The sequence below is a fragment of the Eschscholzia californica genome, unplaced genomic scaffold (genome assembly GCF_041429995.1).
Source record: "Eschscholzia californica isolate CP2 unplaced genomic scaffold, dmEscCali1.0.p SCAF_6, whole genome shotgun sequence".
Taxonomy (NCBI): domain Eukaryota; kingdom Viridiplantae; phylum Streptophyta; class Magnoliopsida; order Ranunculales; family Papaveraceae; genus Eschscholzia; species Eschscholzia californica.
The window spans coordinates 17,155,718-17,172,293 of NW_028238483.1; the positions used below are offsets into that span (position 1 = coordinate 17,155,718).

At 38.0% G+C, this 16,576-nt stretch overlaps 1 protein-coding gene across 1 annotated transcript; it reads left to right on the forward strand.

The window, feature by feature from the left end:
• Positions 1 to 304: 304 nt before the first annotated feature.
• LOC147532063 (nucleotide pyrophosphatase/phosphodiesterase 1-like) lies at positions 305 to 2,240 on the forward strand. The gene has a single exon (XM_086649238.1). The coding sequence runs from the start codon at positions 436 to 438 to the stop codon at positions 1,900 to 1,902; it is 1,467 nt and encodes a 488-aa protein (XP_086505364.1). The 5' UTR covers positions 305 to 435; the 3' UTR covers positions 1,903 to 2,240.
• The last annotated feature ends 14,336 nt before the right edge of the window (positions 2,241 to 16,576 follow it).

The window sequence follows — 16,576 nt, forward strand, 5'->3', positions numbered from 1 at the left end:
TATCGATTTAAAATTTAAAGAAAAATAAAAAAATTAGTTACACAAAATGACAAAAAGGGGTATTTTAGTATTTGCACACTTTTTGACCTGAATAATAATTTTCAAATGTTTTGTGTTTTTCTACTTATTTTCAATATTATTTTAACCTTTTTAGAAATTACCTCTTAAATGTATGTGTGTCATGTGTATCTATTAGAGTTTTTTAGAATGTTGCATTGGAGAAGTATTTGAATTAGAGACACTCATGTTAGCCATATAGAAAAGAGAAAGAGAATCTCAATTCAGACTCAACGCATAAGTCAAATAGAGATTTTTTTAAGTTTTGCATAGGAGATGCTCTTATCTCTCTTCTCTCTCTGAGCCACCAACCAAAGTCTGCCTCTGAATCAAGGAAAACAAGAAAAAGGATCAAACAATCCAAAATCTTTCTTACCAATGCGTACTTCTACTATTCCGATCTTAGGATCTCCAACAAACCCTAAATCAATGCAAGAACATGAACTTCCAAATCCAACAACATCCCTTCTCACGAACAAAACTGTTGAATCCCAAAAATCTTCTCCTCTTAAAAACCTCACCACAACAATCATCTTCATCTCTCTCCTATTCATCATCTGTATAGCTTTAGGTGCTTTCATTGCTTTTCTTTTCCTCTTTTTCTCTTCATTTTCTTCTCCACCTCAAGAACACCTTCAATCCACAACCCGTTCTCTTCAAAAACTTAGTCAACCTGTTGTTATCTTAATTTCTTCAGATGGGTTTCGATTTGGTTATCAATTCAAAACTCAAACACCCAATATTCATCGTTTGATTTCTAATGGAACTGAAGCAGAAACTGGTTTAATCCCAGTTTTCCCAACCCTTACATTTCCTAATCATTACTCTATTGTTACTGGTCTTTATCCTTCAGTTCATGGGGTAATCAATAACTTCTTTACTGATCCAATTACAGGTGATAAGTTCACAATGGGTAGTAAAGAACCTAAATGGTGGTTAGGAGAACCAATTTGGGAAACTGTTGGTAATCATGGATTGAAAGCTGCAACTTATTTCTGGCCTGGTTCTGAGGTAAATAGAACTTTTTGGAGTTGCCCTAATAAATTTTGTATGCATTATAATGGTTCTGTTCCTTTTGAAGAAAGGGTTGATACTGTTTTAAGTTATTTTGATCTTCCTAGTAATGAAATTCCTGTACTTATGACACTTTATTTTGAAGACCCAGATCATCAAGGTCACCAAGTTGGCCCTGATGATCCTCTAATTACTGATGCAGTTGCTAGAATTGATAATATGATTGGGAGATTAATTCAAGGTTTAGAAAAAAGAGGGGTTTTTGAAGATGTTACTGTAATAATGGTGGGTGATCATGGAATGGTTGGAACTTGTGATAAAAAACTAATTTTTCTAGATGATTTAGCTCCATGGATTAATATACCTAAAGATTGGATTCAATCTTATAGTCCTTTACTTGCAATTAGACCTCCTTCTGGTATCTCTAGTTCGGAAGTCGTAAGGAAAATGATGGAAGGATTGAACTCTGGGAAGGTTGACAACGGGAAGAATTTGAAGGTTTTTCTTAAGGAAGATTTGCCCGAAAGATTACATTACTCTGCAAATTATCGAATTCCACCAATTATAGGACTTGTAGGAGAAGGGTTCAAGGTAGAACAAACAAGATCCAATCAGAAAGAATGTGGAGGTGCTCATGGTTATGATAATGCTTTCTTTTCTATGAGAACCATTTTTATTGGCCATGGTCCTCAGTTTGAGAGAGGAAGAAAGGTTCCTTCTTTCGAAAATGTTCAAATATATAACGTTATTACTTCAATTCTTGGCATAACTGGAGCTCCCAATAATGGAAGTTCATCTTTTGTCGAATCTATTCTTTTGCCTTGCAAATGAATCTAACTAATGCTGGTGATCGTGGGAACAACTGAGACAATCTATTTGGATCTTTGCAAACTTATCACCATTTTCGTGAATGAGTTCTACGAAAGTGATGGGAAACTGTAGTTCTTCATGGAAATGCAGATGATATTCGTGAAGAAAGGTACTATTTCAAGTTTTCCGAGACTTTTAAGATCACTGTTTTTATGTTATTGGCATGCTTCATCCTTTTGTGTGTAACCCAAAAATTCTGCACAATGTGTATGTATTTTCCAAGATCAAACTACGAAACTTTGAAGATTTGCAAAATGAGTTCTTCGATTTCTTAGTTTATGTATGATCTGTTTGTTTAATCTTCTTATCTTTTGATATGCCTTAAACTAGTTAGTGCTTAGTAGAAACTATATGATTGCAAAACTTGTCTGTTGGAGAATGCTCTAATGGTTAACAACAATTCTATTCGTTTCTTTGTTCCGTCTAATCCAAAATCTATAGAAAACCATATTCTCTTTGAATCACACAGGAGAGAAACCGACTAGGTGTATAAACTTTACGCGTGTAAACTCTCTCTTAAGTCTCTCTCTCTCCCTAAAAGTCTTTACCCGCGAGCTAAAATTGGTGAACTCGAGCTGTCCCTTTTAAGGTTGCTCAAAATCAGAACAGGCTCAATAGAGTTACTGAATGGTGAATGGTTTGAATCATACTTCAAATTGTTTAACCTGCAGATGTTTGAATTCCCCTAAGCTCCAAAAATCAAGAGTTGTCAAGGGGATAGCAGACTTGAATGAACAAGTTTAATTGGAGAATCAATGTATGAGCATCAGTTAGGATCAGTCGAGTTGTGATTTCAAGATATTTAGGCTGTGTTTGTTTGATCTTTCTGTAAAATGTTGGATCTGACTTTTTACACTTCAGAGTTCTACAGACTAGTAGAAGCGTGTACAACCTCGTTCTTACTTGATTGAACTTTGTTTAGGGTGGTTTAAATAAATATATATCAGTATGTTACTTAACTTGACTTCAACCTTGATTCCAACTGAACCATTTAGAGTAAAAGCAGTCCAACAGATTTTTAACGTGGGTGTGTTTACCGATCTGGCTGGCCTTGCTGCGTTTCAACGGGGAGTCCGGGCCTACCACATCCGGGTTGAAATAGTGTCGGGCTGGCCCAGTTGAACCTTAAATCCCTGTCTAGCTTGGGATTGTGGCCCTGCTAAACCCTGAATTGGGTTCAGCATGCCAGGTTAGCTGGTAGGGAGAACATCGGTTGGATAACCGACTTTTTGAGCTTAACCGTAGTCCGATCTAAAGGGTTTGGTTATTGTAAATCTCAATCCGAACCAATCCATTCATGGTTTGGTTCGGTTACTAAACTATGCATGATCGGTTTAGTTCGGTTGGATAACCGAACCAAATTGAGTTTTTTACTATAAAACCTGCTACTTAATTATACTTAGAATGTGCCAAAAATTAGTATTATCTCACAAACCATTAAATTTACATGTACATGATTAATTCGACATAGTTTATTAACATTCGAGGAAATTGAAAAACGATAAACAATTGAATCTCCACCATCCATCATGCCCAATCATTCGGTTAACCGACAAACAAATCAATGGACCGAAACAAACGCCTCGACCTGCACCTACCCAAAAAACAAAAAAGTCGGATTATGAAATTAGAGCTCGAATATTGGAAACATTCCTCTAATGAATTCCTTGGGAACCTCTATAGTAAATGGAATATACAAAATTGTGACACTCGGTTCGACCTTTTAATATCCGAAACAATCTAAATAACCATTGGATGAGGCCCAAACCGTCCAAATCTGTTTGGATTTGTTTAGTCCGTTCAGTTCAGATACTAAATGTACTCTAAGGTGGGCATGGCGAGGTCGGGTCAGGGCATTGACTTGGTTCGTCACTAAATTTGGTTAAAAAAGTTAGAAACTTCAAATTTCTTCTTTAAAGTTCCATATTTCTTCTTTAAATCTTGTTATACCAAGAGAAAAAAAGATATACATAATACTTATAGTGGTATTTATTTGATCAGTCTAGGGAAACAATGAGATGGATACTTATAAATGCTTATAGGTGTCTGGGAAAAAAAGAGTTGAGACGGGGCGACCTAATCCAGCAGCATTTGCCCCAACAGGGGCTCATTGCCAGGCGGGACAAGCTGGCCCACCGCGCTCAAAATCAAGCACATCCTGAAACTGGGATATAACTTGGGTTGGCTCGGCCTGTCTACTGTACGGGTCGGCCCCGAGCTAATCCCGAGCTGATAAGCCTCGATTTTAGTGCATTTTTAAAGCGATATTGTATATATAAATTGAGAGCAAATTCATGTTGGCCACATACTTCATGACCATCTCCTTGTTTAGTATTTTCCATAAACACTACTTTGGCCCTTTCTGCAAACTGTCTACCCATTGTAAATTTTTCTTTTTAGAAAAATATCTTGTTTTTAATTGCTATTTTTTTTTTTTTTTACTACGATCTATGTTAGTCGTTACAAGGCATTGATACATCATTAAGATGTGATAAGCACAATAACCGCCTAAGTTAAACCAATAACTAAAGAGGCCTAAAGCCCGACAACATAGAGCCTAAAATCTTACAATATCTACTTTATTTAACGCCTATATTACATGGGATAAATCTTAGTGATAAACTGCTACCACCGAGACTTGCTTTCAAGACCTCGTGGGCTTAAGAGGGATGTCCTACCACTACACCAAAGGGTGGTGGACTTTATTTGGCATTTGTTATGTGCTTGGACTTCATTTTTTTCCATCTTCACCTTCACTCGTCATTCTCTCATCCTGCTAAGAGTCAGTCCCTAACTAACAAACTAACTCCTCCTCCTGTTCCAGGCTATACTCAAAAGGCGAGCGTCTTCTTATTCTTAAGCAAAACAATTCAAGCTACCAAACCAACCCATTTAAGCTCATTCTTCTTGTTGTTAATCATCTATCCGGTCCCTGTTCAAGGTCAAGTCGTTGGTCCCTCGTATTGGTATTAGTCTATTCTCGTTCAACGTTGTGGGCTTCCGCATTCTTCGCTCCACTCTAGTCACGAGGTATATTTTCCAGTCTCAATTAAAGCATCCTTGACTCTCAACAAAAAAAAAAGCATCCTTGATAAAAAAAAAATGTAAATAGTCTTTATTAGTCCAGTCTCGATTAATATTCTCATTTTTTAAGACAGCTATCATCCAAAACTAAAGAAAAGGGTTATCTTCTTTTTAGCCCTTACTTTGTGAACAACTTTATTTTTTACTCCCTAATTTTCATAGATTAAAAAATGACTTATTCTGAAATTCGTCAGTTAATTTTAGTGTGTGTACGCAAACAATGGCCCTTATATTTGATACCATCCCATGGCGTGTAGCGAACCATGTGGACAACCTACGCATCAGAAGCTCCCACCTAAATGTGTAATCGCAATTCTGCCCTTATACGTGCAACCAGTTGCCCCAGTCCTTGGTTGCATCAGTTTAAACCCACTGAATTGATATTACTAATTTCAATGTGTGTACGCAAAAAATAGCCATTATATTTGATACCATCCCATGGCGTGTAGCGAGAACCATGTGGACAACCTCCGCATCAGAAGCTCCCACCTAAATGTGTAATTCCAATTCTGCCCTCATGGGTGCAACCAGTCGCCCCACTCCATGGCTACAACCAGTTGCCCCACTCCATGGCTGCGTCAGTTTAAACCCACGGAATTGATATTACTACACTCCCTGGTTGTTGTTCACTTATTACTTGTTGGTCCTCCTTGTTGCTTTATTTGTATTGCTTTATGGACCTTTTTGTAATGTTTTGCTGGTATGATAGACTATTTCAAAAACATAAAAACAAAGAAAACCTTTGATGTGTGTACAAAACTAGTGGGTAGTGCATTTAATTTTTTTCATGCCCAAAACGTACCAAAGGGCCACGCTCAAAAAACTCACTTCGGGCTACCCAAATATAAGAACCTGGCATAGGCCCTTATGCCCAGTCTTGTTCCCACCCTCAATCCAAACCACTTTAATATGATCCCGGCCCAGTTCCTACCCCTAATCCAACCAACTTAATGTATAATTTTATTGTCCATTCCCCAAATTATGACCTGGAAAGCAAGAAAAGTTCGTGAGTACAAACTCTTGAGTGACAGTTTTTCGAGCTTTTTTTGTTTTCCTTCTGCTTCTCCCAACCCGCACCATCATTCCTTCTTCACTCAGGTAACGTTCACGGATAAACCATAATATCTGGCGGCTTAAAGAAAAATTCAAAATTTATTTCCTCTCCTCTAACCACCACCTTCGACCATTACCACCATCTCCTCCTCCACTGTCATTTATGTCTCGTCCTTTCTTTCTATCTCTTTCGCCTTTTTTCCTCTCTTCCTCCCTTTCTCTCCTCTCTCCTTTTTGTCTTCTTTCCTTTCTCTCTATCGGTTATTCCTCGCAATTTAAAACAGAACTTATTGAATTACATGTAATATGATATCTTCATTCCATCAATTTTGTCCATTAATCACACATGTACTAGGGCGGCCCAGGCTCGAAGCAGTCAAAGTTGTTGTTTTAGGCCTCAATTTTGCAAGGACCCCAAATTTGCACGTACTTAAAGACACCCGCAAAACAAAAGTATATATATATACACACTAATTAGTGTCCTATTTGGAAATTTTTCAAATAAGAAGAAAATTGAAGTTGTCTTTAATGTCGGGTTCCACTCTTAAAAGTTATAATGAGGCTAACCTAATCTAACCCTAATTCATCTTCCTTTCTAAATCCATACGGACAAGGTTGCAGATAAAGCAATAAGTCCAACTTCTTTTTTTTTTTTTTTTTTTTTTGAAATCTAGTCTAACTTACTTTTTTTTTTTTGTTGAAGTTAGTCTAACTTACTTGCAACAAAAAAAAGTCTAACTTCTTTCAACAAAAAAAAAAGTCTTAACTTGATAAATTATTTACTTTTCCTTTCTCTCCTTTTGCTACTCTTTTTCTCTATCATAGGGTAGGATTCTTTCTATTCTCTCACGTCTCTTACAATTCTTCTCTAAACCTTAACAAAACTTTATGGTGTTGGTCCCTCTTATTTTTATTACTTTAATAATTGATAATCTTATTCTTGTCTTTTCTATTGTTTGAGTTTATTATATTTTATATTCTCTCTTTAAAGCCAATGAATTTATATCATATTGTTGAAGAATAAATGTTAATTTTAATATTATTATTATTATTAGGCCCGAACAAACAACAATTACATTCTCTCTGTACGGGATCTCCTTTACTCTTTATAAATCTTTTTTATTTAATGCAATAAGTATTCATAGTCATAATGTAATTGTTAGTTGATAATTGCTTTAATCAATTTTTAATTACACATTTTTGGTCACATTGGTAAATTTGTACTGTCCAATTAGACTATAAGTGTTTGATTAAATTTAATTTTCTATTTTAGGTCTAAATTCTCGCATTGGACATCAATTATTCTATTCAATCTGGGGATGTTCTTTGCAAATTCTATAAAGCCAGAGAATTAATTATACGATGGATGTTTTAATCTAGAAGTCACTAATGTAATTGAAGAATCCGTTAGCGAGAATGTCGCTAAAGAAATAGTATATGAAAACGTCGGACGTGGAGTAATAGATATGAAGTGCATGAAAAAGAAATCATTGTTGAAGAACATGAAAACAAATTTTTTATGAAGAACTTGTCAACAAAAACATAGACATTTTAGTCCAATGAAGATCTATTAGGGCTTAAAGGGATGAAGATGATTTTTGAAAGATGTTCTTTAAGAGACAATCCTCTTGGATGTACTATACTCTGAAGGAGTTAAAGAAGATGTCCTTCGACCAAGGTGACAATGCGAACAATTTATCGGATAGGACAATTGATGTGGAAGATCATCAAGTCCGATTGATTTAGGGATCGTAGAGTTGTAGCTAGAGACCAACTACGATCGTCGAATTACGAAGTAATTCGCGGCTAACTTCGATCGGATCCTACAACGGGTTACACATAAGAGTGACAAATTGATCTAGGATATGACTAGTGGGAGTGAGATATAATCATGGGAGTGTCCCATAAACATATCTCGTAGGCCTAAAAAGGAATTAGGCAAAGATAGTACAAAAAGGCCAAAAACAGGGTTTTTGGGCCTAGACCGGTTCGGGTACTTCTAGGACTCGGATTGGGCTGAATTTTGGAGGGTTAGTTGCTGATATAATAAACATTATATCTGACAATTTTCGTGGTGTTTGGACACCTCCTCCTTAGACCTTAGGGAATTGAGAAAATACCAATAGTTGCTATTTTCGACTATTTCCCTAAATCTTATTCTAAAGGGTGTTTTAGAAAACCTAAAAGGAGGTGGATTCTTATTAGGGTTCTATATAAACACTCTTAGGGCAGAGAATAAGAGTGTGTGGAATTTCTCTCTAAGCTTTCTTACTCTACCACATCAAGTAGAGAAGAGAAAGTGAGCTAATTCCCATTAACTATCTATCTAGTCAAGAAGAAATGAGTTCTTTTTCCAACCACCATTGGTGTGCTAGCTATACAACAAGGTGGGAGATCAAATTGATTGCTCGTGTCCCAAGTAGAGGAGCTACACTTGTAGCTCTTGGTCTTTTCATAAGCAATTGGAAAGGTTCGAGGGAAAACTAGCGAATAAGGTATTTATCTTTCTAGTTTTAATTAATGATTATCATAGGCTTATGCATGTGATCCTGGGAATACTAGTGTAGACATTAGATGTCTTATTTCCGCTATAAACACTAGTAGAAGGGTGTAAAACCCAACAGTGGCGTCAGAGCCTCTTGCAATTATCCTATCTTATCTAAGTTTTGGACCAATTCCATGCTTTTCTAGATAGATTATTGTGTTTAAAAGTGTTTTGAACACAAAATTTTGATTAATTTTGGATAAGATTCAAGTATTTGTCAAAAGATTTCAAAATTTGTTCTTGAAAAGAGTTTCAAAACCTAAAATTTTGATCCAAATTGGTTTGATTAAAAGAGTTGTTTTTAAGTTTTTGGAAATTTAGAATTGTTCTAAAAAGAATTTGAGATATTTTAGAAGTGTTTCAAATTTTGGAAATAGCAATTTAGAATTGCAACACAAAAAAAAAAAAATGGGAAACTATTGAGTTTTAGAAACTCAATAGGTCCGGCCAGGAAGCTTCCTGGCCGGACCAGTAGACTGGAGGAAGCGTCTGGGAAACGCGTCCCAGATTACTGGTGGATGCGTCTGGGTACGCGTCCAGCTACTGGGTGGACGCGTCTGGGACGCGTCCAGTAGCTACCACCAGACGCGTCTGGGGTCCTGGGTGTCTCGGACTAGGTCCGAGACACCTAGTGCTGGTCCGGTCCAGCACCAGATGCGTCTAGGACGCGTCTGGTGCTTGGACTAGCGTCTTGGCTCCGGCCAAGACGAGATCAGGCCTATTGGCCTCGGCCCGGACATGTAGGCCCTATGGGCCGTGCCATGTCCAGACCCTGTCCGAGCTCTTTTGTGGGCTTGGGCCGGGACTTGTCTAGGACTTGTCCCGGGCCTTTTAAGGCTTTTCGGACCACAAAAGGGACCATTATTCGAGTGGGAGTTTTATCCAAATTTTCTCCCGATTCCAATCCAAATATTTCCGAAATTAACCCGGGTCATTCAAGGCCCAAACGGAATTTCTCTTTAAAATCAGATTTTAAAATCAAACCAAGACACACCATTAGTCTAATCCTTTGATGTAGACTTAAGGTCTGTACATGACATATGGATGTCGACAAAATTATCTCCCGGATATACATGCATATATAATTGATAGCCTTGAAATATATTATATGATTGCATGTGATGTGAATGCGGAAACTAGTATGGCCATAGAATTTATTTCTTATTCTTGTTTTAAGCACGGATGGGTGCATGTTTTGTAATAATTTTAATTTCAAGTTTACAGGATCTGCGAATCGTTTGAGTCTTTTAATTAGAGTTTAGGGTTTATGAGTCCATTGATGAAACTCAAGGAGGAAATCCAAAGGCGAGTGGGAGAAATCGATGGAGGTTCAAAGATGGAGATCTAAACGAACTAAAAGGCGAAACAAGAAGCAAACCAAAGGAGATTAGATCTTCTAGGTTAGGGGCCATACTAGGATCCATATGTGCTTGATTTACTTTCTTGCGCGCATTTACTTATCTTTTACGCCTTATGTCGTGGATGTTAGTTAGGCTAATTAGTTCACTAAAACGAACGCCAGGCTAGCGTAAAAGTCCCTAAATGTAATTTTGAGTACAGTGCCTATCCAAATTAAGACACTCCTTGCGCCCTTGTTCGAGGAAGGTGGGTCGGCCTTCGCAGAGTACCTCCTCTACCTTGGGACATTGCGGGTAGGCCTATAGAAGAGGCCTACATGTCTAAATAGTTCTACTCAACGAGATCAGCAAGAGAGTCTTGGATACTCGAGGTAAAAGGATGGATTTTACACTAAACATGTAATCCATCAACCGAGAATCATATGGTATAATCAGTGAAAGTGTTCACTCACCTAAATCAATGGGAATTAAGGGCAGGGCCCTAGTCCGCTTAATCCTTGAGAGATGGGATCTCGGAATCGCATTATTCATCTAGGGACACGTTTTATCTTGAATCATGTGGCAAAAACTTAGGACTTTTTGCAAAAATTATCGAATGTAATACTTAGCAAAATCCTTTTTTTGTTTCATGTAGTTTTACTATGGCAAAAATCAATCTTTTCAACCTATGTTCAATCCTTGATGAGGACAAATTGAACGTGGATAACTTCCTTGATTGGGAAAAGAGATTGAGAAGTGTTCTCAAGTCTACAAACAAAGAAAGTGTATTGGATACCCCTATTCCAAGGATAACTGCGAACTCAAAGGTTGAGGAACAAAAGCAGGCCAAAAGTATCCGGATGAAATCAATTTCAGTAACTTGCCTTATGTTGGCCACCATGGAGCCTAATCTTCAAAAGAGATTTAGGAAAATGGATGCGCACACAATCATCAGTCGATTAAGGGACATGTCCCGAAACAAATCACGGTTGAGGAAGTACGGGACTTCCAAGGCAATCCGGAGAGGCATTGGAATGTCTGAATCAAAGAAAGAACTTCAACTGATTCAGAAGAACAAAAGGAAAAAGGAAGGAACTCACGATTCGACCAAGGTATCTATGTTATCGAAGTTAACTTAGCAAATACATTTGATTCTCAATCCTGGGTATTCGATAACGGATGTGGTGCTCATATCATTTATGATGTGCAGGGCCTTAAGGGAATCAAGTATTTATCTGAAAGGGAGCTTGTCCTACGAGTAGCAAATAGAGCAACGGTTGCTGCGAAAGCTGTAGGAACATTCAGTCTACCTTTAGAAACTGGTCTAGTTTTAGAACTTCATAATTGCTATTATGTACCCTCTATTTCTAGAAACATTATCTTTGTCTCAGAATTAGACAAAGAGGGATATCACCTATTAATAAAAACCAGCGTTGTTCTTTATACAAAGGTGAAATGTTTTATACCAGTGCTAAGCTATACAACGGTCTCTATATTACGAATATTGAGAACGAAGTCTTTAACATAGAAACCAATAGGCTATGGTCAGATGATTCAAATCCAAGTTACCTTTGGCATTGTCGTTTGGGTCACATTAACATGACACGCATGAAGAAGCTCCATGAGCATGGACTTCTAGGTTCGTATAATTTAGAATCATATGACACATGCGAATCATATTTAATGGGTAAAATGACGAGGTCTTCTTTTAAAGGAAAAGGAGACCGAGCCAAAAAACCCTTGGAACTCATACATACGGATGTATGCGGACCAATGAGTACTCCGGCGAGAGGTAACTATGGCTACTTCATCACGTTCACGGATGACTTTACTCGTTATGGTTACATATACTTGATGAGGCATAAGTCCGAATCGTTTGACATGTTCAAACAATTTCAGAACGAAGTAGAGAATCAACTTGGCAAGAAAATAAAAGCCACTCGATCCGATCGAGGTGGTGAATATTTGAGTCAAGAATTTGACGATCATCTTTGGAGTTGTGGTATAGTATCTCAACTCACTCCGCCAGGAACACCCCAGATGAATGGTGTTTCTGAAAGGAGAAATCGCACCTTGTTAGGCATGGTTCGATCTATGATGAGTTTAGCAAATCTTCCAAACACGTTCTGGGGTATGCTCTAGAAACGGCTGCTTTCACACTTAACCGAGCTCCGTCAAAAGCTGTAGAAAAGACGCCATATGAGTTATGGTTTGGAAAGGTTCCAAAGCTGTCTTTTCTCAAAGTCTAGGGATGCGAAGTTTATGTAAAACGTTTACAAAGAGACAAACTCGCACCTAAATCAGACAAATGTCTCTTTGAGGGCTATCCAAAAGAGACAAGGGGTTACTACTTTTACCACGAATCTGAGAACAAAGTGTTTGTTGCTCGAGATGGTGTCTTCCTTGAAAAGGAATTCCTTTTCAAATAGACAAGTGGGAGAAATGTAGATATCGATGAAATTCGATATGAGCAACATATAAACACAGATATAGAGATATCAAGAGGTTTAGCGGCTCCTATCTATACACAAAGTATGGAAGAGGAGAATGAGGTCGAGATAGTACCTCCCGCTCAAGTCGAATTAAATTCGCAGGAGACATCTCAACTAGTTGAGAACACTCCAAAAGTTGCTCAGGCCCCTCGTAGATCTCAAAGGCTCCAGGAATTATCTCAGAAAACAGATATCCTACTGTTAGAAGATAATGAGCCGAGTACCTACAACCAAGCTATGACGAGCCCCGACTCCGAAAAATGGCTAAAGGCCATGAGATCGGAAATGGATTCCATGTCAGAAAATCAAGTATGGAACTTGATCGATTTGCCCGATGGAGCAACACCAATAGGATGCAAATGGGTTTTCAAAGTAAAAACTGACAAGGATGGAAACGTTAGCGTTTTCAAAGCTAGACTCGTGGCAAAAGGATACAAACAGATTCATGGTATAGACTATGATGAAACCTTTTCACCTGTCGCAATACTTAAATCCATTCAGATCATTCTAGCAATTGCAGCTCATTATGATTATGAGATTTGGCAAATGGATGTCAAAACCGCCTTCCTGAACGGACACTTGGAAGAGGATGTGTACATGACACAACCCGAAGGTTTTGTAGATTCCAAAAATGCTGGAAAAGTTTGCAAGCTTAAGAAATCCATTTATGGACTCAAGCAAGCAAGCCGGAGTTGGAATCTTCGATTCGACGAGAAAATCAAAGAATTTGGATTTCTCAAGAATGCAGAAGAATCTTGTGTTTACAAGAAGGTTAGTGGGAGCGACCTAGTTTTCTTAGTCCTTTATGTCGATGACATATTAATCATAGGAAACAATATTCCGATGTTGGAATCAGTTAAAGACTGACTTCGGAAATGCTTCTCTATGAAGGACCTAGGGGAAGCAGAATACACATTGGGAATCAAGATCTATAGAGATAGATCAAGGAGGATGATCGGACTTAGTCAAGAAACTTATATAGATAAGATTCTTCAACGGTTCGAGATGACAAACTCCAAAAGAGGATTCCTTCCCATGTCACATGGTATGGTGCTTAGCAAAGATCAGTGTCCTAAGAGTCCTGATGAGCTAGCACACATGATGAAAGTACCCTATGCTTCGGCAATAGGATCAATCATGTACGCCATGATCTGCACTCGCCCAGACGTCTCATATGCTTTGAGCATGTGTAGCCGTTACCAATCAAATCCAGGCCAAGCGCACTGGCACGCCGCCAAGAATATCCTAAAGTACCTGAAAAGGACTAAGGATCATTTCCTGGTATATGGCGGGGAAGATACACTAAAGGTTGTAGGCCATGTGGATGCAAGCTTTCAAACGGATAGAGACGACTTCAAATCACAATCTGGGTTCGTCTACTGTCTGAATGGAGGAGCGGTATGTTGGAAAAGTTCCAAGCAGAGCACAGTTGCAGACTCTACCACTGAAGCAGAATACCTAGCGGCCTCGGAAGCTGCAAAGGAAGGAGTTTACATCAAGAAGTTCATGATAGAACTTGGTGTCGTACCTGGCATAGAAAAGGGCGTAACTCTCTATTGTGACAACAACGGAGCAATAGCCCAAGCCAAGGAACCAAGAGCGCACCAAAAATCCAAACATATCCAAAGGAAGTACCACTTGATTAGAGAAATCATAGAAAGAAAAGATGTGGTAATTTGCAAGGTTTATACGGATGATAACGTTGCAGATCCGTTGACCAAACCGTTACCTCAGCCCAAACATGATTCACACATGAGGGACATTGGTATAAAGCGCATTGGGGAATGGCAACAAATGTAATTTGGATTCATAAAAAAGTTTATGTGCCTAATTACTTACATTCGATAAATAAAATAAAAGGAATTTTATTTTGTCCTTAAAATTTGGTTTGGTATTTTAAGAGACAGTCCACACGATAAAGAAAACGCTCCGAGTAGGCTTGTCAGATATGTGATCTGATGAATGAAACCCTACTAAGTGAACTTGGAGTGATTCATTATCAATTCCCTAGTCCAGGTCATTGCATGGACAATAATGACTCACGAAGACTAGTACAGGAGTCGATGGGATAGCGCAGTTTCATGGGCTATAGGAATAGTGTATTCGATTCGACTACGTGAGTGCATAATAAGGATTATACGCTGGAATAACCCTCAACATGAGAAGTTCATCCAAAGAATGATGAAATCGTCAAACTTATCATAAAGACAAGATTGAAGAGATTCCTCAAAACATGAGTGCTCAGCTCATCTTATGTAAGGAATGTCTGATTTTGGTTCCGTTAAACGCCGCGCCGTAAAAGGAGGTTATAAAAGCGGATACTGGGAAGGACAGGATAGACATGAAGTTGAGTGGGAGCGCAAGAATGGATTATGTCCTCCTAACCCTGTTAGGATGCAGTGTCCTCGGGCCACTTGACGAGCAACAACTGAAAATGCATGGCCGTGCTCAAATGGATTAAAAGTTAATCATTTGTTTTGACAGTTGTACTCGAGATCAAAAAAGTCTGAATGACGTGACGTATCAGATGGGATACTAAGTAACATGGGAATCAAGCATTGTACTTGTTCTAAGTCCAAGTGGGAGTCTGAAGGAGTTGAAGGAGATGTCCTTCGACCAAGGTGACAATGCGAACAATTTGTCGGATAGGACAATTGATGTGGAAGATCATCAAGTCCGATTGATTTAGGGATCGTAGAGTTGTAGCTAGAGACCAACTACGATCGTCGAATTACGAAGTAATTCGCGGCTAACTTCGATCGGATCCTACAACGGGTTACACATAAGAGTGACAAATTGATCTAAGATATGACTAGTGGGAGTGAGATATAATCATGGGAGTGTCCCATAAACATATCTCATAGGCCTAAAAAGGAATTAGGCAAAGATAGTACAAAAAGGCCAAAAATAGGGTTTTTGGGCCTAGACCGGTTCGGGTACTTCTAGGACTCGGATTGGGCTGAATTTTGTAGGGTTAGTTGGTGATATAATAAAAATTATATCTGAAAATTTTAGTGGTGTTTGGACACCTCCTCCTTAGGGAATTGAGAAAATACCAATAGTTGCTATTTTCGACTATTTCCCTAAATCTTATTCTAAAGGGTGTTTTAGGAAACCTAAAAGGAGGTGGATTCTTATTAGGGTTCTATATAAACACTCTTAGGGAAGAGAATAAGAGTTTGTGGAATTTCTCTCTAAGCCTTCTTACTCTACCACATCAAGTAGAGAAGAGAAAGTGAGCTAATTCCCATTAACTATCTATCTAGTCAAGAAGAAAGGAGTTCTTTTTCCAACCACCATTGGTGTGCTAGCTATACAACAAGGTGGGAGATCAAATTGATTGCTCGTGTCCCAAGTAGAGGAGCTACACTTGAAGCTCTTGGTCTTCTCATAAGCAATTGGAAAGGTTCGAGGGAAAACTAACGAATAAGGTATTTATCTTTCTAGTTTTAATTAATGATTATCATAGGCTTATGCATGTGATCCTGGGAATACTAGTGTAGACATTAGATGTCTTATTTCCGCTATAAACACTAGTAGAAGGGTGTAAAACCCAACATACTCGACATTTGTTTAATAGAGATAGAGAATATAGGAAGTAGCTTGTGTATTCAAATATGTTGAACGAAGTATTTTGTTTCTGTTACAAATTATTCAAGCAAGACCAAATGTCATTTATAGCTGAAGATTGAACAAATGATCGGCGTAATATTATCGCCAAACTTGAACAACATAATACGGACATCGAGCATATTTAAAAAATGAGCGTTTTGATTTTAGTTGGAAACTAACAAGGTTGAAAAATAACAACAACCAGTAATAAAAACATACGATATCAAATTAACAAATAGTGAGATCATTGGAATGTGGTATTGGTAAGAATCATTGCATTAGTAAAAACTCTTGCTAGTAACAATTTGACTTTTCGTGGGAAGAGAGATAAGACTTATGCGTGTAACAACGATCTCTTTTGTTGATTTATCAAATGATTGTTGAATATGATCCAATACTGAAAGAACATGTTCGACGCATTCAGAAGGAAGAAATATATTAGTCACAAAATTCATTAAGACTTGATACCCAAGCTACCAGGGGAAATCAAATTCAAATTATTCAGAAAGCAA